General features: G+C 46.7%; 1 protein-coding gene across 6 annotated transcripts in view; it reads right to left on the bottom strand.

The window, feature by feature from the left end:
* Positions 1-627: 627 nt before the first annotated feature.
* Positions 628-23,458, bottom strand: part of CSAD (cysteine sulfinic acid decarboxylase) — a 25,689-nt gene continuing 2,858 nt past the window's right edge. For 4 of the 6 annotated variants that reach the window (XM_046657731.1, XM_046657713.1, XM_046657750.1 and 1 more), the window contains exons 2-15: positions 10,933-11,068; positions 10,521-10,647; positions 10,351-10,441; positions 9,911-10,017; positions 9,365-9,480; positions 8,810-8,889; positions 8,443-8,497; positions 3,868-3,984; positions 3,727-3,791; positions 3,351-3,432; positions 2,729-2,928; positions 2,524-2,575; positions 2,249-2,338; positions 628-1,320 (exon numbers count right to left, since the gene is read on the bottom strand). In XM_046657731.1, the coding sequence (XP_046513687.1) occupies positions 1,147-1,320; positions 2,249-2,338; positions 2,524-2,575; positions 2,729-2,928; positions 3,351-3,432; positions 3,727-3,791; positions 3,868-3,984; positions 8,443-8,497; positions 8,810-8,889; positions 9,365-9,480; positions 9,911-10,017; positions 10,351-10,441; positions 10,521-10,647; positions 10,933-11,058 (1,482 nt within the window). In that variant the 5' untranslated portion in view covers positions 11,059-11,068 and the 3' untranslated portion in view covers positions 628-1,146. Of the gene's footprint in view, positions 1,321-2,248; positions 2,339-2,523; positions 2,576-2,728; positions 2,929-3,350; positions 3,433-3,726; positions 3,792-3,867; positions 3,985-8,442; positions 8,498-8,809; positions 8,890-9,364; positions 9,481-9,910; positions 10,018-10,350; positions 10,442-10,520; positions 10,648-10,932; positions 11,069-12,767; positions 13,334-21,497; positions 22,699-23,458 lie in introns of those variants that run through there. The other 2 variants (XM_046657722.1, XM_046657741.1) reach the window with 2 other exon arrangements.

Raw genomic sequence — 23,458 nt, 5'->3', positions numbered from 1 at the left:
GGATGTTTTTATGTAAGACAGTAGCAACACCAGGAGACACAACAGTGGTTGATTTGGTTGCTGGGCTGTTTTTTTTTTAACTTGGTTTCTGTTGTTTAAATTACAGAAGGAAAATTCTAACTTTGTGTGTGAGGATTTTTCAACAGTGGTGAGTGGACAAGGCTCTAGTCTCAAGATATAATCAGTGCCCATTTTGTTTTCAATGTCATCAAACAATTAATTTTAGGGTGGCTCCACTTTTGGTCTTTCCCCTCCCACCAAAGGTTTTCGGGGAAAAATTTTTCCTCCTTTTAGCCTCTGTTACCTATTTGTTTTTTGAGGAAGATTGGCCCTGAGCTAACATCTGTTGCCAGTCTTCCTCTTTTTGCTTGAGGAAGATTGGCCCTGAGCTAACATCTGTGCCAATCTTCCTCTATTTTGTACGTGGGATGCCACCACAGTGTGGCTTGATGAGTGAGGTCCGCGTCCAGGATCTGAACCAGTGAACCCTGGGCCGCTGAAGCAGACCATGGGAACTTAATCACTACGCCACCAAGCTGGCCCCTACTCCTGCCTTTTTTAAAAAATAAATTTGCATTCTCCATTATTTAGTTGAAAGGTAACAAACTTAAAAACATACCAAAATACTACAGTTGAAATTTTAACTTTATTAGTTTCCTATAACAAAACTTACACATATTCATTATATACTAGAAGGGGGGAGCACAAAAGGTATAAAGAAGTTCACTTTTAAATTGCCTATAATTCTATCCCAGGGAAAACTATTAATATTAACATTTTGGCATATTTCATTTCATCAGTCTTTTCCTATGTAAATTTTTAAATATAGCCCAGATATTACTATAAATAAAGTCTCGTATCCAGCTTTTTCAACACAACATTATATTAAAATTATTTTTTTCATAGCAATAAAAATCTTCTTTGTAAACATAATTTCAATGGCAGAACAACATCCCACCATATGGATATACTATTCATTTAAACATCTTCCTGATATCAAATATCGAATAGGAGAGTTAGTGGGTCAAAGCATATAAACATTGTTAAGACCGCTGTGTTTCCTAGGAAGGCTGTTCTTGAGAAGACAGCGGGGAACACACAGGGCGGGTGGGGCCGGGATGCCACGCCCAGTGGCAAGGAGGGGGCTCAGAGGTCCTGGCCTAGCCGTTCCAGCTCATTGAGGAAGAAGTCCATATCAGCCTGGGTCAGAGCCGGGTTGGCCACAACCATGCGGAAAAAGTTGCCCCGGGTCCCGTGGGGCTGGTAGCCAACCATCATGGAGCCCTCCTTCACCATGCGCTCTTTAAGTACCGGGGCCACCTGTGGAAGGGGTGGGGAGCGCATCCAGCTGCAGCCTGGGGTCAGGTGAGGGGGTGGGCTGCATTCCTGGCCAGCCTGGCTCCCCGAGAAGCATTTCCCTCCCATGCAGCCACCTTCGGATGCAGCTCTCATTGCTCAGATGGTGACTGTGGCCCCAGTTTACCTTTTCTACCACATTCAACCTGCTTAGCCTTCTCCACCTTCTGCATTGTTCTCCATCTCACCTGTCTCCAAGTTGTCACAGGGGCCATTTCCTGCCAAATCCTGACTTGTCCCTGAATCCCAACACTGCTTTAGTCTAACTTTAAGCCCTGGGCATCCTTAGCACCTTCTTCTCCTCTCTCTGAATTCCTGCAATATTTTTGATCTGTACCCTGTGATCTAACGTGTAGTTTACAAGATTGCCTTGAACACATTGGTTTCGAATAGGTAACTCTTGTTTTCCAAAATATAACTCCCTAAGGGCAAGAATGTTCTTGTCCTTTTAGATCATCTGCAGCAGCTAGTACCAATCTATCCTTAGGGACTAGGACACGACAGATCTCTGCCTCCAGGAGGCACGTGTGGACTGGCCTTACTGGGTTGTGCCGTCCCCAGCATCACTGAATAAAGCTCTTCCATGATCTTTCCGTCTCACATCTCTATCCTGGGCGTGAGCTCCCAGCAGAAGGCCCGGCACAGGGTTTATGTATCACACACTGGTGAGTTCTCCTGTCATGCCCCTTTCTGTCTTCTTATTACTTTCCAGAAATATGCCTTATTCCCACCCCCACCCCCACAGAAATGAGGACAAACTGGTGTCGTCCAGTTCACATCCCCATCTCAGAAGCAGGACTAGCAAAGGGACCTGCCATGCCACTCAGAGCCAGCAGGGGGCGGAAGCGCACCAGCTGCATCAGTTCCCGATAAGTGGGACCAGAGAGCCTACCTTGGCAAGCCTTTCCGCATAATCTGGACTCCCCTGTTTCCCCCGCAGGCTGGGCGGGACGAACCAGAAACACACGTTGACAAACTCAGGCTGGGAGGAAGGAGAGAGGGGAAGATGTGAGCCGAGGAAGGGGACCGTTCCCCTCCCACTCTCCTCTTCCCCCATCAGGACTCTACGTGTGGGATAGGCTGGGGGGTGGGGAGGATGCCAAAGAGCACAGGGTTGGGGCCGGTAGCCAGGCATCACAGAGCCCTCCTTCATGGGCTTGGTGTTACCTCCATAACCAACTCAAATCCTTCCCGCTTCTTCAATTCCTCCACCAGGTACCTGCGAATAGAGTGAGAAATCACAGATGGAGGAGGAGAGGCACAGACACAGAAACAGAAGAGACTCAGAGAATGAGCCGAGAGACACTGAGAGCAGCAAAGGGGTGCAGGGGATGGATGCTGGGGAGGGGAACTGGGACTGCTCCACTCCTACCGGGCAAGGGCGAAGGCCTGGTCCACTCGCTGCTCCAGCCCTTGCCCGCCCTGGGCCTTCCACATGAGCCACAGCTTCAGACAGTCCACGCGGCGGCCGCACTGCACCACCTTGTCTCCTGTGTCCAGAGCCACGTCGTAGAACTTGTCCTGCTGGAAGAGGTAGCTGGCCTGGGACCCGTGGCAGCGCTTGAGCAGGTTCTGGGGGTGGGGTGGGGAGACTGTCAGACCCCACGCCCGCCATGGAGGATTCCCCAGGGCTGCACCGGGGGATTTCTTAGTGCATTCCGCCCACATCTTCCCCTGGAGCCAGGCGGCATGATGGGAGGGCTGTTGGCGGACTCAGACCCCCTTCTCTGGGTTTTTTCCCAATATCCAGAGTTCTTCCAAACTCCACCTGATTACAACTTCAAGCTGGAAGTTTTTCCTTTGCATGAAGACAGGCCACGGGGTTGGGGAGAGGGATGAGGGAGCCCACTGCAGGGGATTAGGGTGGTCGCAGACATTCAGCTTCAGGTGGGATGGTAAGGAGAAAACAGTAAGGCCAGGACCCCCTCTAAAGTGGGCTAGAAAAGAAGACAGAGGTCCCCCTGGAGGCAGGCCAGCGGCGGGGGCAGACCCACCGAGGTATCCCGGAGCAGGAGAGCTGAGCACTGCAGGCCTGCTGTGAGGAGCTTGTGGGGATTCCAGGCCACGGAGTCCGCCCTGGGGGAGCAGAGTGACGCTGGGGCAGCGGCTCCTCCTCTTGGTCCGCTGCCCAGCCAGAGCCCCCCTCCTTTTCCAGATCTCCAGTAAAGGGGCTTAGTCTCACCCCAGCCCAGCAGTCAGCAGGAATTGCCCCACCTGACGTCTGCCCTCCCAGCCCCGATTAACCAACTCTCCAATGCCCTTCCCACCAACCTCCTTGCCCCACTCCCATCCGAAGCTCCCTAGTCCACGACTAATCTCTGGATCGGGGATTTGAAGGGTGGGATTCAGGGAGTGGGGGGCAGTATGTACCTCTGGATCCCAGCCAGGAGATGTCTGTGTGTCTGTGAGAGCAGGACACTCCCACCCCAGGCGGCCTGTGGAGCAGAAGGAACAACGTGGGCCTTGGCCTCAGCTCAGCCCACCCCACCCTCAGCCCCAAGTCCCACTCACGTCCACATGCAGCCACAGCCCATGACGCTGGCACACATCAGCAATCGCCTCCAGGGGATCAAAGGCCCCCAGCACAGTCGTGCCAGAGGTGGCAGTGACCAGGAATGGCACAGCACCCTATGGCAAAAATGCAGAGGGAGAAAGAGGCTGTGACGTCATCTCAAAAGCTACCGAGAGCCTGGTGCCAGGGCCCAGCTCTAAACTCTTCAGTGTTACTGTCCCCTTCAATTCGCAGGTGAGGACAGAGAGTCAGAGGTGTTAAGAAACCTGCCCCCAAGCTGAAGCTCCAGAGATGGAATTCAAACCCAGGTCTGTCTGATGTCTATTTCCAAAGGTCATACTCTCAAAAAACGTTCATGTCTTACTGGAAAATCAAAATGCTATTTTAGAAATTCTAATAGTACAAAAGTTTATGAAGAAATTGAATTAGTATTCAAAAAACTACCACAAAGAAAAGCCCAGGCTCAGATGGCTTCACTGATGAATTCTACAAAACATTTAAAAAAGAACTGATGCCAGTTCTTCACAAACTTTCAAAAAACAGAAGAGGAGGGAATTCTTCTGAAATCACCCTCTGAGGCGAGTATTTCCCTGATACCAAAACCAGACAAAACAGCACAAGAAAAGAAAACTACAGACAATATCACTGATAAATATAGACATAAAAATCTACAAACACTAGCACAAACCCAAATCAGCAACGCAGAAAAAGAATTATAGCCCAGGACAAAGTGGGACTTGTCCTAGGAATCCAGCTTGGTTTTACATCCAGAAATAATTAATGTAATGTACCCCATCAACAAAACACAGGAAAAAAAACACATCTCAGTGTGGTCTATGGATCATCTCAATAGACAGAGAAGAAACATTTGACAAAATCCAACACTCCTTCGTGACAAAAAAACACTCAACAAACTAGGAAGCAAAAGGAACTTCTTCAACCCAATAAAGGGCATCTACGAAAAATCCACAGCTAACATCGTACTCAATGCTGAAAGACTAAAAGCCTTCCCGAGACCAGGAACAAAACAAGATGTCCACTCTCCCCGCCTCTATTCAACATTGTACTGAGGTTCTAGCAGGGCAATTAAGTAAGAAAATAAATAAGAGGCATCCGGATTGGAAAGGAAAAAAGCAAAACTATTTCTATTTACAGATACCATGATATTGTATCTAGAAAACCCTAAGGAATCCACTAAAAAACTATCAGAATTAATAAATGAGTTCAGCAAGTTTCCAGGGTATAAGATCAACACTCAAAAATCAATTGTATTTCTATATATTAGCAATGAACAATCCAAAAATGGAATTAGGAAAATCTCATCTCCAAGAACATCAAAAAGAATAAAATACTTAGAAATAAATTTAACAAAAGAAGTGCAAAATTATACTCTGAAAACAACAAAGCATTGTTGAAAGAAATCAAAGAAGACCTAAATAAATGGAAAGACATTCCATGTTCATGAATCTCAGACTGAATACAATTCCTACCAAAGTCCCAGGTGACTTCTTTGGAGAAATTGTCAAGCTGGCCCTAAAATTCATATGGAAATTTAAGGGACCCAGAACAGCCAAAACCATCTGGAAAAAGAAGAACAAAGTTGGAGGACTCACACTTCCTGATTTCAAAACTTATTACAAAGCTACATTAATAAAGACAATGTGGTCGACGGTACAGACATGCAGATCAATGGAATAGATGGAGAATCCAGAAAGAAACCTTCACAATTACAGTGAAGTGATTTTCAACAAGGATGCCAGGACAATTCACTGGGGGGGAAAACAGTCTTTTCACAAACAGTGCTGGGACAACTGGATATCCACATGCAAAAGAATGAAGTTGAACCCCTTTCTCATATCATACACAAATATTAACCTATAACAGATCATAGAACTAAATGTAAAAGTTAAAACTACAAAACTCTTACATGAAAATATAGGAGTAAATCTTTGTGGGCTTGGGTTAGGCAAAGCCTTCTTAAATATGACACCAAAAGTACAAGCAACCCCCCAAAAAAAAGATAAACTGGACCTCATCAAAATTTAAAACTTTTGTGCTTTACAGGACACCATCAAAGAGGTGAAAAGGCAACTTATAGAATGGAAGAAGATATTCGCAAATCATATATCTGATAAGGGACCTGTATCTAGAATAGAGGAAGAACTCTTACAAGTCAATTAGAAAACACAACCCAATTAAAAACTGGGCAAAGGATCTGCCCATTTCTCCAAAGACATACAAATGGCCAAGAAGCACATGACAGGATGCTCACCATCATTAGTCAGAGGGAAATGCAAATCAAAACCACAAGGTACCACTTCACACCCACTAAGACGGCTCAATCAAAAAGAGAAATAAGTGTTGGTGAGGATGTAGAGAAACTGGAACCCTCATACACTGCTGGTGGCATTGTAAACTGATGCAGCCACTTTAGAACACAAGTCTGGCAGTTACTCAAAGGTTAAATATAGAGTTATCATATGACTCAGCAATTCCACTCCCAGGTATATAACCAAGAGAAATGAAAACATGTCCACACACAAACTTCTACATAGGGGGCCTGCCCCGTGGCCGAGTGGTTGGGTTCGCGTGCTCTGCTTCAGTGGCCCAGGGCTTTGCCGCTTCGGATCCTGGGCGTGGACATGGCACTGCTCATCAGGCCATGCTGGGGCGCTGTCCCACATGGCACAGCTGAAGGGACCCACAACTGAAAAAATATACAACTATGTACCAGGGGGCTTTGGGGAGAAAAATGAAAAATAAAATCTTAAAAAAAAACACAAAAACTTGTACATAAACGTTCAGAGTAGCATTATTCATAAAAGCCAAAAAGTAGAAACATCCCAAATGTCCATCAACTGAGGAAGAGATAAGTAAAATGTGGTATATCTATACAATGAAATGTTATTTGGCGATAAGGAGGAGGGGCCGGCCCAGTGGCGTAGTAGTTAAGCTCGTGTGCTCCGCTTTGGTAGCCTGGGGTTCACAGGTTCAGGTCCCATGTGCAGACCTAGCACCACTCATCAAGCCACACTGTGGCAGCATTCCACATAAAATAGAGGAAGATTGGCACAGATGTTAGCTCAAAGACAATCTTCCTCAAGCAAAGAGAGGAAGACTGGCAAGAGATGTTAACCCAGGGCAAATCTTCCTCGCACAAAAAAAATAAAATAAGGAAGAATGAAGTACTGGTATATGTTACAACATGGATGAACTTTCAAGACATTATGCTAAGCAAAAGTTCATCACGAAAGACCATCTATAGTATGATTCCATTTATACGAAAAATCCAAAATAGGCAAATCCAGAGAGATACAAAGTAGATTAGCAGTCGCTTAATGGGAGGGATGGAAGAAGTGGGGATTGATGGCTCAAGGTTGGGGGTTTCCTTTTGGGCTGATAAAAGTGTTCTAACGTTGACTGTAGTGATGGTTGCACAACTCTGTGAATAGGTTAAAAACCACTGAATTATATACTACAAATGAGTGAACTTTATGGCATGTGAATTATACCTCAATAAAGCTATTACCAAAAAAAGCTTATACAATAAAAGTGGTACTCCACTATTCTAATTGCTGCTCAGAGGTAACATTCAGATATCAACAAATATACATTGTTTTAAATAACAATAGTCTCAAAGTGTCCACTCTATTCTGCGACATATACTTCAATATATAGTAGAGGTAGTTTCATGTTACTGTGTATATTCCCACCTTATTCTTTTAATTGGCTACACAGTATTCCAATGAAAACGATACCACCAACAATAATCATGGCAGCCCATATTTATACAGCGCTTCACTCTTCTCTGTGCTTTCCATACCCAGATTCATTCAATCCTTACGACAACCCTATGTGGTGAGTTCTATATTCAGTTCATTTTACAAAGGAAGAAACTGAGACACACAGCTACACCGTAACTTATGTGATGGGCATTTACAGTTTTTTTAATTTGACGCTTTGTTCCGGGGCACAGAATTCCAAGCACTTGTGATGACGAGTTATAGAATAAATCCTTGCAGCTGGACTCTGAATCAGTGGATGGATACATTTAACAATTGTATAGATGGTACCAAAATGCCCTCCAGGATGGCTGCAGCAGTTCACGTATCCCCCAGCGTGGAGGAGGGCGCGGGTGCCCCCACATTCCCGCCACTCCGAGCCTGCGCTCCTCACCCCGGAGCCGCGCATCTTCCTGAGCATCTCCCTGCACGGACCCTCCCGGCTCCCAGAAGCCTTCCACGCTACACTGCACTTACTATGCTAAGTAAAAGAAGCTCCAAAAGATCCCACATCCTTCCCGTGGTGCTGCCTGGGGCTCCACTCACTGACTCAGTCCTGCTCCTGCCTCTCGGGCTCCGCTCCCGCCTGCGGTGTCAGCAGAGTCCCTGAGAGCACCGCAGAGTGTCCTCGCCCCTCAGGCTCCCCACCCATCCCTTCAGCCCACAGGGAAGACAGGCATGGAGACCAAGGAGAGGGATGAGGGTGCCCTGAGCAGGGAGAGCCCGAAGAATCCTCCAAGAAAGGGACAGAGGGGTCCTGCTCCACTGCCCCAGCGCCCCTCACTCACTCACCTCCGCCTTGGCCAGACTGATCTGCCTCTCCAGATCCTCAGGGATCATTTTCCCTCTGGAAAAGAAAACTGAGTGGGTAGAGAAGTAACAGGTTCTCCAGGCTAGGAGGCAAATTGCCGAGAGTAGGGTAATGTGGGGTGAGCAATGCAGAGGCCACCATGCTGATCTTTCCCCAAGATGGGTAAACAGATCTCAGGGATGGGGCGGGAGACTCTAGCAGGCACTGGTGACAGAAGTGGCAATTCTGCAGGGACAGAGAGGGGAGAGAGGTCCACCAGGGGCATGTGCCTGAGGCCAGAGCTTCTGGCAGCAAGAAGGTACACTGAGCCAGGCTGGGTCTGAGTCATGTGGACAGAAGGACCTTCACCTCTCATCTGCCTTGACCACTCGGACACTGTCAGTGCCAAGTCCCAGAAAAGCAGCTCCCTTCTTGATGGAGTAATGACACTGTGGAGGAAGGCAGAGGTGGCAATTAGGCTAGGGGCAAGAGGGCAGGGAGGATGGGGAAGACATACTGGTAAGTGTGAGCTTCAAGAGATGAGACCCTGTAGACCAGGGCTTCTCAAATGTTCGCATGCCTGCAAACCACCAGAGTATCTGGTAAAATGCAGATTCACATTCGGTAGGTCTGAGGTGGGACTCGAGAGCCTGCATTTCTAACAAGCTCCCAGGTGATGGTGATGCTGCTGGTCCACAGACCACACTCCGAGTAGAAAGGGTGTGCACTGTGTCCACCGCATTGGTTGCCCCTTCGCAACCTCCAGATAGAAGGGAAGGTGAACAGGAGCATGTACTCAGCCCCCCTGACTGGAAAGAAACACATCTGCCCGGGGGGAAGGCTGGCCCGGAGGATATAAGTCTCAGACTCAGCTGGCTGGAGATTAGAATCAGTAGCCCAGTGGAGCCCTGCGCCTCTTCCCACCTCCTTCGATGTGAAGAGGGCCAGGGGCGGCAGTGCCCGGAGGCCCCTCTGCTTGCAATCCGGGTAGCGCTGATAGCGGGCCAGGTTCACAGCATACATGTTGGAGATGGAGCCACCTGTCACAGGGAGGGGGTGGTGGCAAGAGAGGGGCAGAGAGTCAAAACCGGAGCTTGCCTCCCCTGACCTCTCTACCCAGAGGAACTGATCAAAGAAGCACGAGTGATTGGCTCCCTGACCACAAATTCTCAGGGCTCTATGAATGGCACACTGATGACCCAGAATGGCCCCAGGATCCAGAGGTCACCCTGACCACCCTCTGGATATCCTGGGCTGCCCCCAGGACAGCAGCGCCCCTGCCCAGAGCGTGCAGGCGCTGGGTAAACACAAGGATTCGGGGGGCTGAGCAGCTTCTCTCCAGTTTGGCCCGAGCCCAGCTGGAGAGAAAACAAAGAGAAATCACCCCTCCTGTCAGCTGAGAGCAAGAGAATGGTGTGGGAAGAGGATCCCTGAAAATGGCAAAGAAAGGCCTCCCTCCTTCTCACACACCAGGGCAGAAGACCCCATCGCCAGAGCTCCAGCCCACCAGCGCCCGGAGTTTCTTCAGGACCTCTTCTTCCATGAGCACAAACACGGGGGCGATTTCATAAGTGTACCTGCCAGACAGGGAACAATGAGAAAGGGGGAAACGGGGAGGGCCGGCCAGGCCAGACTCAGAGGAGTCGGACGGAATGAGTGAGGGAAGGGTCCACAGAGGGGAACAAGTTGGTGACAAAGAACCAGGGAGACAAGTGAGAAAAAACTGGGGTCAGGAGACCTGAGAAGGCTTGGAGAAAGGGAGTCCAAAGGGTCCAAGGGGAAAGCCTGCAGGCAGGGATTCCCAGAAAACAGAGAGGGGGCAAAAGCCATTCTCCTCCCCTAACCCTAGGTATGTCTCCTGCAAGGCCAAAGCCTTTGTGGGCGCAGGGAGGGGGCCTTGGGAGGCTCACTGGCTGGTGTTAAGGCTCTCGGTGACAATGCGCCCGGCCAGAGCGTGGGGATCCAACCCTGAGAAGAGCTGGTTGAAGAAGTGAGGGTGACCTGGAGAAGGAGGGCAGGGAGCTCAGAGTGAAGCTTGGTACAAATGCCAGACACTCCTCCCACCAGAACCAGGACCCACAGGTCTTCACGCTGTAGCGGATGACAGCCCGGCACCGCTCCAGGATCTGCTCCCGTGACTCCCCATGGCTCCGCAGCTCCAAATCCAGCAGCTGCTTCAGCTCCTCCGGCTCCTTCCACTCGCAGACCTAGGAGGAGAAGCGGGAGACTCTGGGGGCCCTGAGATACCCCACTGACCAGCTGCCCGAACCACAACTCCATAGACACAAGACACTGCCAACTTGCACTTACAACAGGTTAGGAATATTTTCAAAGCAGCACCCAAACAAGGATAAACAAACCAGAGTACGACCCACTATATACCCCTGAGGCACACTGTGAGACAGTGATGAATTCTGGGGAGAAGCCTCGTGGGAAGAGGAAGGTTCTGAGCCAGGTTTGATGGACAGGAGGAGGAGGGAGGAAGGACCCACCTTCTCGGAGGCACTGGTCCCTTTCCGAATGACCTCATCCACAACGATCCCAAACACATCCCGGAGCAAGGCTTCTGCAGCCACGGGGTCCCCATCAAGGGAGAGGAGCGGTTCAGAGTCAGCCATCAGGGTGAATCTGTGGGCAGAACTGGAGTCATTCCCTACTCAGCCAGTGTACCCCACCTGGACCTAACCAGCAAGAAGCCCAAACCCACGATACGCCAAAGGTCCCAGTCCTGCAGCTCAGTCCCAGCCTGAACGGTACAGACAAGGGCGAGTGAGCACGTGCAGGGAGAAAGCCGGCAGAAACAGGTGGGAAAGAAAAAGGCAGTTAGCGCCGTGCAGGTGGATTCCAGTGGCCACTGCCCACCTAAGGCACAGACGACAGGCTTACGTTTCTGCTCAGGTCTCTGTCCAGGTGAGCTGGAGGCAGGGTACACGACTAGTTTTTCAGAACGTTAGGACCAGGCAGCAGAGGGAGGGAGGCATAGGCACAGTCACATGACCGTGATATCACCCTCTTGACCCTTGCCCTCAAGAGAACTCACACGATTTGAGATAGGGACAGCAGGTTAAGATAAGTCCCCTGAATAATCATTAGCTGAAATGAAGAAGGGAGGAAATGAGATGAAAGGCAAAAAACAAGTACCACACGAACTTCAGGGTTGAGCGGACCGGAGAGGCAGCAGGAACAGAGGCTACCTACTGGGAATCAAAGGGCTCACAGTGGGAGCAAGGACAGCGGGGGCAGGTACAGGAGACTGCCTCAGGTGACCCTGGAGACTGAGGGAGAGGGAGCCTGAGAGATGTGGAGGTGAAATGGTTTAGGCAGGCCTCAGAGGCTAACCTCTGCCTGCCAACCCCAGAGCCTTTTCAGAACCGTCCTGATTTCTAAAGCCCTCTCCTGGAGCAGGAAGGAAAGGAGGTCACATTAAGGAAGCATTTTGTTAGACAAGAGTGATCCTGTGCCTTGCAGGCTGAGAGTGCTCAACGAGCAGGGAGCAGTTCGAAGTGAGCACTGACTGTGTTCATGACAGGGTGCTGGGGACTGACCAGGCCTCCTGTCCCAGTGGGAGGACACAGATGCACAGGCAACAGTCACAGCCCAGAGCACGGCTAGATGCCGATCCCAAGTGCTATTCAGTAACAGAGGAGATCGACGGGGGCTGAAGACTGGGGAAGATGTGCAGTGGGACTGGAGCTGGATCTTGAAAGTGGGCAGGAGAAACAGGGTTGGTGAAAGGCAGGCAGAGAGGCATTGGGGGTAGAAGAGGAATGCCATGAGCTTACACCAAGAATGAGTATGGCTTGTTCTAAGGTCAGTGAAGGCGCCTGGCTGGCTGAAGGGAGGGTCTGCAAGGATGATACAGGAGCAAGGGCAGGGTGGGGAGAGATACACGAGATTATTGGGCGCCCTGAGTGCCAGCCGGGCCAAGGAATCTAAATTCTATCCTGCAGGAAATGGGGTCACTGAAAGATTCTGCGGCAAGGAATAGTGTGAAGAAGTTGATGCTCTCAGAAGACCAGTATACGGCAGCAGGATGCAGAAGAATTACAGGCCGTTGCTATAAACCAGGCAAGAGGTGATCCACGCTGGAATAAGGGTGGTGCCAGCAGGAAAGGACAGAAAGATGAACCTGCAGCTTTGCCCACTCACTGGATTACACTGAATTCAACACATGGAATCTACGCTGGAGGAGAAGGAAGAGTCAAAGATGACCCCGGGGTTTCAAGCCCGGATAACTGGAAAAATAATGGTGCCCCTAAAAGAAATTGGGACGCAGAAAGGCAAAGCTGGATGGAAAGTAAAATGGTTGTTTCTTGGAAATACTCACCCACGAGCAGGTGTCCTGGGGCTACAGATACTCGCATGAGGAGGTCAGGCCCAGAGCTCTGATGAGATGTTAGAACGGAAAGCAGGTTTGAGAGTCAGGGCACAGCTGAAGCCTGTGATGGGCTCCATTCCCCCCCCGGAGAGGATGTTCAGAGAGACGGCCAGGGAGAGAGGGGCAGACAGGCCTGGGGAACCCCCTAAATGAGGGGGCAAGAGGATCAAGAAAACATGGAGAGGGAGGAAGCTTCCACCTTTTGGCTGCTCTGATATAATCCACTGTCAACACCACTGGACCCCCCACTAGTTAAAAACACAGGTCCAAGGGACCTTGGGGTCCCACCCTTAAACTTTTCCTCAGTCAAGTGGGTTTGGGGAAAAATAGGAGAGCTGGCCCAGGCCTTGCGAATCAAAGAGTCAATCCTTCCTCAGTGCTCACTCAAGCTCCCCTGACGGTGGCAGCAGTGCTGTTTAGGTGGAGAGGCTAGAGGGAGAGAGCTAGTAAGAATAGGAACCAAGCCAGCCCTGACGGCCTGGCAGTTGAAGTTTGGCGTGCTCTGCTTCGGCAGCCTGGGTTCAGTTCCCAGGAGCGGAACCACACCACTGGTCTGTCAGTAGCCGTGCTGTGGCAGCGGCTCACATGGAAGAACTCAAAGGACTTACAATTAGAATATACAATTACGTACTGGGGTTTTGGGCAGGGAAAATAAGAAAAAGAGAAGAAGACTGGCAACAGATGTTAGCTCAGGGCAAATCTTTCCCAGCAAAAAATAAATAAATAAATAAGAATAGGAACCGCTGAAGTGCTTATCATATGCCACACTCCGTACTTAATGTGTATTATTCTAATCCTTGTGAGCATGGAGCTTACGTCTCTCACCCACATTTAAAGATGGGGAAACTGAGATTGCAGAGACGTGACATATGGAAGTTGTCCAGATCAGGCAGCCAGCATGTGGCCGAGCTGGCTGTGAACCCAGGCCTGTGGGGCTCCTAACCATCGTGCTCCACTTCCTCATGTGTACCTCTCTCAGGCAGAGTTTGCTGTAGTGCAAAGACCACTGGGCAGGAGCAAGGAAGCCTCGGGGCCTTGGTTTCTGTAAAATGGGGGTTTAAAGAGACAATCTCCAAGGCCTCTGCTGGTGGTCACAGGCGCTCGGGCTGCTGGACACGGCACACATCAGGGAGACTTTCCTTTCACTGTGCGGGTGGGAAACAGGATGCAAGGGGTTTGCAAGGAGGGAACCACAAGTGAAGAAAGAGATCCCTGGCTGGACTGAGGCTTTTCCCAAAGCTCTGAAGAGAGAGTCTGTAGGGAAGACCACAGCTCTGTCCACCTGGCCAGCACCTTCCTTATCCATTCCACCTTGGTCACCACTCAGAAACAAAATCTGGAGGCAGGGGCTCTGAACCCTCCCAGTTTCCTCCAGGGGTAAACAGGGAGGTGAGGCATCACTGACCTCATTCCCCATTCAGAGTCCTGTCCTGGATACTTGAGAGAAGGAAGGGTGCCTACCCACACAGAGCTTTTCTTTTTCTTTTCTTTTTCTTTTTTTTTTGGTGAGGAAGACTGGCTCTGAGCTAACATCTGTTGCCAATCTTCCTCTTTTTTGCTTGAGGAAGGAAGACTTTTTTGCTTTCTCTTTTTTGCTTTAGTTCACTAGCTAACACCTGTGCCCATCTTCCTCTATTTTTTTATGTGTGGGACACTGCCACAGCATGGCTTGATGAGCAGTGTGTAGGTTTGTGCCCAAGACCCAAACCTGTGACCCCTCGGCCACTGATGCAGAGCACTGGAACTTAACCACTATGCCATGGGGCTGGCCCCCAGAGTTTTTCTTTTTAAAAAGCAAGAGGATATTAACTGACAAGATAGAATGATAAAGCAAAGAGACCTGAATCAAGTTAGGACAGCACTTCAGCCACACGCTGAGAAGATGCTGGGAGGACCAAGCAGGTCTGCTAAAAAATTCACAAGTTTTTCTGACGTCATGGGATTTCTAGACCATAAATGCCTTTAATTTACATCAGCTTCCTCATATCTTTCTTTCCTTCACTTACACAACCTGGTTGTGCAGTCCATTGTTTCAACCACTCTTTGTCCAAAATCCTCAACTCCTTGGCCCGACTGTCCTTTCTCCAAAGCCACCTGACAAAGCCTCAATCCAACTGGCCAAACCCACCAGGATGGCTGGATTCTGCTAGTGAAAACCACCTAAACCGTTCAAATGTATATCGCTGTAAATTCATGGTCTCTGCGCACATTCCAATTAGGCACATATGTTTACCACTACTCCTGACTGAAACCCCACTAAAACTGCATCAGTGGAATTTCAAATCCAGAAGAAGAAAGCAAATGAGAAGTGAGATAAGACGTGAGAGATGTCAATAATCGTAGAAGACAGAAAGCAGATGAGAAGTGGTAACTGGTTTAGCAAATGTCAGAAAATCAAAACCAGCACGGCTGCAAAGGGCTATGCCAACGGGAAAGGTTGGGGCAGAAGCCCCGAAAGCCTCAGGGGTTGAAACCACTAGCTACCTTGGAAGGCAGGGGGGAGGGGCACAGCTGAAAACATAGAAATTAGATGAAAACTTGTATGAGGTACAGTTAGACCATCACTCTCCTCCCCCTGGCCCTTAAGCCAGGCAACTCCCCTCCTCTCTCCCTACTTCCAAAGCAGCAGGAGGTTTGTTTTCTAGAGAATCTGAAACAGAGAGGCCAGGACTCAGGGACGCCAGGCACAGCAGAAGGTGAGGATAAGGCACTGCACCGAACACAGGGGGCTTAGGAGGAAGTTACATATTGAATCAACTTCTTTCTCACAGTCAGCATTCAGAACCAGTGGCCAGGGGTAAACTCTCCAGGGCCAGGAGCCTGAAGGATTCCTCTCCAGAAAAACTGACCCCAACAGGCCCAGAGAAGAGACCTACTGATGCTCTTATTTCAGTCCTTGTCCAGTCACCTAGCTGGAGAGGCCCACGGTCAATAAGGCCTGTCCAGGCACTTGGGCCTCCCAATATGCCTTAGTGCCTCGCTCTTAAATGTGAGCAGCCAGCCAGCCAAGGATTACCAGACACCTGAGGAAGGCCCCTAACATGAACCCCCGAGGTATAAACAGACAAACTGACAAAAGAGATTTGCCGAAAGAAGACAAAAACAGGGAGCAGGAGAAAGCCTCAAAAGTTCAAGAAGATATTGCATCAATAAAGAAAACAGGTTGCTTTCAAAAAGGAATACTTGAAGGACAAGAAGAAGCTCTAGGACTTTTAAAATATGACAACGGAAATGAAAAATTAGAAATAAAACAAAGCCAAGAAAAATCACACAGAAAGATCAAAGTATAAAAAGATGGACAATAAAAGAGAAAAGAACTTTAAAAGATTAATCTAAAAGGCCCAAAAGTCAACTAATAGAAGTTGCAGAGGGGCTGGCCCTGTGGCCGAGTGGTTAAGTTCGCGCGCTCCGCTGCAGGCGGCCCAGTGTCTCGTTGGTTTGAATCCTGGGCGCAGACATGACACTGCTCATCAAGCCATGCTGAGGCAGCGTCCCACATAGCACAACCAGAAGGACCCACAACTAAAAATACACAACTATGTACTGGGGGGCTTTGGGGAGAAAAAGGAAAAATAGAATCTTTCAAAAAAAAAAAGTTTCCCACAAGTCTATTGACCTATCAACCTTCTCCCCGTCGTTTCCTTCTGTCATTTCAGATTTCTTAGAGAAAATAAAAGCCATCAAAACTCACTCAACCTTTTGTTACCTGCACTCTGGGTCCCTCCCTCTCTCCAATATTTATCCAGGATCCACTATGTGCGGAGCACTTGGGTAGCCTCTAGAGGGAGTGGAGAGCAGAAGAACACAGGCCTGGCCTGGTGAGGTCCACTGTGCAAAGCCCAGGTCACAAATTGGAGAGGGGGAGCCAACTCCTACTCATAGACATCGTTCTGTTTGCACAGCATGTTTTAAAACTTTTAAAAGTAATCGTTAATACTGAAACTTGCAGCTTCCTTGTGAAAAAAGTCAGAAGACCTAGCAACATGGGGACTAATTAATAAACAGTGACAATCACCTATAGCTGGAGTTGCCCCTTTATTATGACCATAGTTTCACCTTCATTATGTTTTCTTCTCAATTGTTTTATTTTTTACTAAGTCCTGTATTCAGGTAGTTCAAAAATCAAAATATATAAAAATATTAATACTGAAAAGTCTAATTGCCACCCCATTCCATATACCCCATTCCCACCTCCACCTCCCCAGGTAACCATTTTTATTAGTTTCTTGGGTATCCTTTCAGAGTTTTTAATGCAAATAATAACCAAAGTGAACATATATTCTTATTTTCTCCCTTTTCACACAGAAGAGAGCATATAAATCACTGTTCTCACCTTGCTGTTTTTCAGTTAACAATATATGGGCCATCTTTTATCAGTATCATATTTATCATCTTTTATCAGAAGTATATATAACTTCCTCATTCTTTTTTCTAATTTAACAGCTTTATTGAGATATAATTTACATACCATAAAACATATCCCTTTAATTGTACAGTTCAGTGCGTTTTCACATAGAAACAAAACTGTGCAACAATCATCACTATCTAATTCCAGAACATTTTCATCACCCCAAAAAGAAACTCATTAGCAGTCACTCCCTGTCCCCCTTCCCCCCAGCCTCTGGCAACCACTAATCTATTTTCCGCCTCTATAGATTTGCCTGTTTTCAGATAAACGGAAACATACGATATGTGGTCTTCTGTGATAGGCTTCTTTCACTCAGCACAATGTTTTCAAGGTTCACCCATGTTGTAGCACATATCAGTGCAGTACTTCATTCTCTTTTATGGCCAAATACTATTCCATTGTATGGACCTACCACATTTTATTCATCCATTCATAAACTGATGGACATTTGGGTTGCTTCCACTTTTTGGCTGTTGTGAATAACGCTGCTATGAAATTTTACATACAAATTTTTGTGCAGGCATATGTTTTCAATTCGCTTGGGCACATACCTAGGAGTGGGTCTTATGGTAACTCTATGTGTAACTTTTTGCAGAACTGCCATACTGTTTTTCAAACTGGCTGCACCATTTACATTCCCATCAGCAATGTACGAGGGTCCCAATTTCTCCACACCCTCGCCAGACCTGTAATTCTCAGTCTCTTTGATCGTAGCTGGCAGCATTTGTAATTTTGATAAAGACTGCCAGCATCCACACAGCTTGTACCAGTGCATGAAAATGCCTACGTTCTCAGCCTCAGGAACAGAGGATGTTGTGGCAACTTCTGAATCTTTTTAATCTGAGTAAAAAATGATATCTTAGCATAGTTTTATTTTAGTCGAACTCCTGTAGTAGTCAGTTTTCCTATGGTAACTAACGGCTTCAAAATCCTACGGGCAGGGCCAGCCCTGTGCCGGGTGGTTAAGTTCGCATGCTCTGTTTCAGCAGCACAGGGTTTCATCAGTTCGAATCCTAGGTGCAGACCTAGCATGGCTCACCAAACCATGCTCAGGCGGTGTCCCCCGTACCACACTGGAAGGACCCACAACTAAAATATACAGAGAAGAAGGAAAAATAAAAAAAAAACAAAATCTTTAAAAAAAAAGTCCCATTGGCTTACAACAACAGAGGTTTATTTCTCTTTCATGGTTTACACTGGCGGTGGAGTTGGTTACAGCTCTGATTCATGTCCAAGACCCAGGCTGAAGGAATAGTCCCTATCCGGGACACAGCATTCTCAGGGCAGAGGGAAAAGAGCAAAAGGCAGAGAAAACCATGCATCAACTCATAACTTCGGCTCAGACCTGGCACATGGCACATCTACTCATAACCTATTGACCAAAGCAAGCCCTAGGGCGGCAGGGTGAGGAGGCATATTCCTCCCACAAGAGGGCTCTGCAAAGCGCATGGCAACGGGTGAAGACATACAACCCCATCACAAGCTCACTGGGGCACAGGCCCTTAGAATTTTGCATTATGTTTCATTCAGTCCACACCAGCCCACCACTCTCATTTGCTTTACCTGCCTGGCCCTGTAGATATCTGAGTTGGAATCACTGGTCTAAAGGCTTCCTCTCCTTCTCCCTCAGGGATACTCTTGATTATCCCCTCTCATTTCTTCAACTCCCCTTCCTGCTACCTCTTTCTCGCACCATTTTAAATTGTTTAAACTTCTCACATGTTCCCACTGCAGCCACCTCCTCTTCACAGCCAATCTCCTTAAAAGAGTTGTCTCCACTCCCTGTCTTCACTTCCTCTTCTCTCACTTTCCTCAACCCACCACCATGTAGCTTCCCCCTTCAAGGTCACCAAGATCTTCCCTGCCTCCAAATCCAATGGACACATCTCATCTTTATCCTATTTGACCCCTCTGGAGCTATCTTGGTTTGCCATTTCATCTTGAAACAGTTTCTTCCATTGGCTTCCATATGACTACCCCATTTCTTGGTTTCCTTTGCATTTTACCTGCCTCTCGCCCTCCCTTAAATGCTAGTCCCTGAGGGTTCTATCCCAGGGTCTCTCTCATCCGTATTCTGCATCTCTCCCTGGACAATGTCATCCATTCCCAAGGCTACATGCTGGTGACTCCTTCATCCCAGACCTCTCTCCTGAGCCCAGATCCTTGAAGCCACCTGATTAATTTGGAAGTCTCACAGGCATTTCACACTCAATAGGTCCAAAAGTGAACTCACTATCAGCCCTTTCAAATCTGCTCTTCTCCTTGGGTTCCCTGGTTCAGTGACTAGCACCATCTTCGAATGGTTGCTCAAACTGACCTAGATTCTAACTGACCTCCTGCCTCCTCATCCTAGACTGATTTTTTTCCTTTTTATTTAATCTTCAAATGTTGTTAGATCTTTCTCTCTCCCATTCAAAAACATTAGCATAACACTAAAATTTGGATAAAGCTTCACTGTTTTCCTCTGAAAAATGCTGTAAAAATTCTTTTCCTTAAAAACAATTTAAAGGAGGGGCTGGCCCCATGGCCGAGTGGTTAAGTTCGCGCACACACTTTGGCGGCCCAGGGTTTCACTGGCTCGGATGCTGGGCACAGACATGGCACCGCTCATCAGGCCACGCTGAGGCAGCATCCCACACAGCAGAGCCAGAAAGACCTGAACTAGAATACACAACTATGCACTGAGGAGCTTTGGCGAGAAGAAGAAAAAAAAAGAAAGAAGATTGGCAACAGATGTCAGCTCAGGTGCCAATCTTTAAAAAACAAACAAACAAACAGACAAAAACCAAAAGGAATGTGTCATCTTAAATCAATTCCTGGATAAGGAAGGAAAAAACCTATGAAGAACATTATTGTAATAACTGGTGGAATCTGACTACAAATAGCATCATAAATATTAGTATTCTACCAGTGTTAAATTTCCTGAATTTGATCATTGCATTGTGGTTGTATAAGAATGTTCTTAGAAAACACATGCTGGGGCTGGCCCCGGGGCCAAGTGGTTAAGTATTCACGTTCTGCTCTGGCGGCCCAGGATTTTGGTGGCCCAGGGTTTCGCCGGTTCGAATCCTGGGCACGGACATGGCACCACTCATCAAGCCATGCTGAGGCAGCATGCCACGACTAGAAGGACCCACAACTAAAAATACACAACTATGTACCAGGGGCTTTGGGCAGAAAAAGGAAAAATAAAATCTTTAAAAAAAAAAAAAGAAGAAGAAAACATATAGTAAAACATTTGGCAGTGAAAGAGCATGAAAGCAGCAACCTTCAGTTCGGAAAAAGACAATATTGTGTGTACGTATCTACAAACACTTCTAGAACAATAACAGCTTTATTGAGATATGATTCACATCCATCAAGTTTGCCCTTTGAAAGTGTACAATTCAGTGGTTTTTAGTATATTCACAAAGTTGTGCATCAATCACATTATTTAATTCCAGAATATTTTCATCACTCCAAAAGAAACCCCTTACCTATTTGCAGTCACTCCCCATCCTTTTTTTTCAAAGACTGAAAAAGATGGAAAAAGTCTTCAAAATATTAACTCTGGTTATTTCCAGCTTTGGGAATTATAGATTTTCATTTTCTTATTTATACACTTCTATATTTTTATAATTTTATACAATAACTTCATATTACTTATGTAATTCAAATAAAGGGGGTTTCTTGTTTTTTGATGAGGAAGATTGGCCCCGAGCTAACATCTGTTGCCAATCTTCCCCTTTTTGCTTGAGGAAGATTGTCGTTGAGCTAACACCTGTGTCAAACTTCCTGTATTTTGTACGTGGGATGCTGCCACAGTGTGGCTTGATCAGCGGTATGTAGGTCTGCACCCAGGATCTGAACCTGTGTCCTCTGGGCCACCAAAGTGGAGCACGCAAACTTAACCACTAAGCCACCAGGCCGGCCCCTGAAGGTTATTTTTAAGCAACAAAAAAGATTAAGGAGGAATTAAGGGGCAACAAGAATTTCAATATGTACAAATCGCCAGACTCAAGGAACGGCCCTAGTAGGTCATGTGGTTTCCCAACTCCTCGATGCACTATCATCAAAAAGGTCCAACAGGTAACAAAGGTAACCACATACTGCTCACCTTTATTACACAGCCCAACTGGCTCTCAGAGAGGAACAGGTTCAGCTAGTTCAGCAAAGAGTGACTGAGTACCTACTTCTGTAGCCCGGCACTAACCCGGGCGCTGTGTCTGCCCTATGTGCCCCAGCTAACTGGCCAGCAGGGAGGCCCACACATAAAATAAAGGCATGCTCACCTCAAGAGAGTGGACCAGTCACGAAGGAAGCCAGCTGGTTAATTCTACTCAGTTAGCCCAGGGCAGCCTTCAAAGAGAAAACACTCAGGCTCTCCTAAAGGCCATAGAAAACTGGTGCAGGAAAAGACTAATCAGTAATTATTACACTACTGTTTGAAGAAGATGGGCTGGGCCTGAGGGAAGAGTGTGCCAAGGAAGTGAGGTAAGGTCACGTGGGAGGAGGCCTGCCTGTGGGCAAAGGGATCAGGCCATTGCTTCTTAAGCAGTTTCAGCCAAGCTTGTGAGAAGTGCAAACACTGACCTCTGAGCTGTGTACCTATTAACAGAGCCCACTGACTCAACACCCACATTCACAGAGGCACAAATTCTCCTTAAGGGTACTCTGTCTTCTCCTCTTCCAGATGGTAAATTCCTGGGGAGAGAGGCCTAAGTCTTATCCTTCTTTAAGTAAAGCACTAAATACAAAAATAATGTTAGTTTTCATCTTTTTGAGTCTCCACTCCCTTCTCCCAAGGTCTTGCACAAAGGCACGAAATAAACACTTGGTGAATCAACCAACTATTCCAGGTACTGAAAAATAATGCCACATTTCCACTTACATTTGATTTGCATAAACAAAAAATCTGTATTAATGACAACTTAGAAGATTCACAAAGGGCTTTTTTTTCTTCTCAAAGTCTTCTCATCTATGATCTCATTTGATCCTCAGGGCAGTGCTAGAAATTAGCCTGAAAAGTTATTTATTTATTCATCCTTGTTTTCAAGATGAGGACTCTTGGGCCAGAAAGAGTGAACTAATTTGTCCAAGATTCCAAAGGTGACATGGGAGAAGGCCCAGATCGCTGATCTTCTGACTTCTGGGCTAGGACCTCTCCCACCACGTTGTTGGTCCCTTTTAATTCTGGCAGTTCTCACTACCTCTCACCATACACAAAAGTGAACTGCAGCTGAGATGAAGACATAAACTGAAAATACACAACTATAAGAATACCACAAGGAAATACAGAGAAATATTTTTATAATCTTGAGATAGCATATCACAAAAACCTAAAAGCCACAGGCAGATTTGACTATGTAAAACTTTCAAAATTCTGTGTCAAGAAAGACACCTTTAAAGTGGTTAAAGATACCTCATGGCTTTATTTTTCCCCACTCATTATTTGACCCACTCAATGTTTTCCAAAATGGTTTCTGCTTCTCTTGCAATTATTCTTTTCCACCTAAATTTTAAAATCAGCTTAAGTTCCATGCAAAGTCTTGTTTGAATTAGAATTTAACTTAATCTAGAGCAAAAACTTGTATCTCTACAACAGTAAGTCTTCCTATTCACGGACATATAACCAAGCCCTTTTTGTCTTTCACTAACATAGTCTCACTTTCTTAATATACAACTTGCAGTTTCCTGTTAAATCTATTTCTAAAAATGTAATATTTCTTATTATGAGATCATTTATTCTATGACATTTTTATGGTTCGTTATTGTTCTTATATTTTATTTATACAATTTTTGTTTGTTAATCTTACATCTGACCATGTTGCTGAACTCACTAGTTTTAGTATTTTGTCAATCGATTCTTTCTGTAGACGTCTACATCATATGAAAATAATGACACTTTTGGGTGGCCAGGAGCTCTAGTAGAATATTAGTTTTGATGGTACACATTCTTGTCTTGTTTCTATCTTTGATTGGAATGTTTCAAATATTTTCCCATAAAGCATAACTTTTGTTCTAAAAAAAAAGTTGAAAGATAAATGAAAAACTAAGAGAAAATATTTTAAATGCATATGACAAATAAAAAGTTAATGTAACAGAGAAGATCTCTACCAACCAATAAGAAATGGACAAAATGATCTACTTTTTTCCTTACTGGGCAAAAAATATGAACAAGCAGCTCAAAAAAAAATTTAAAATGGTCAAAAACCAACGAGATGCTCAACCTCACTATTAATAACATGCAAAT

Source organism: Equus quagga, chromosome 1, assembly GCF_021613505.1.
Source record: "Equus quagga isolate Etosha38 chromosome 1, UCLA_HA_Equagga_1.0, whole genome shotgun sequence".
Classification (NCBI taxonomy): Eukaryota; Metazoa; Chordata; class Mammalia; order Perissodactyla; family Equidae; genus Equus; species Equus quagga.
The sequence above is the reverse complement of the archived record's forward strand: the minus strand, read 5'-3'. Positions and strand labels throughout refer to the sequence as shown.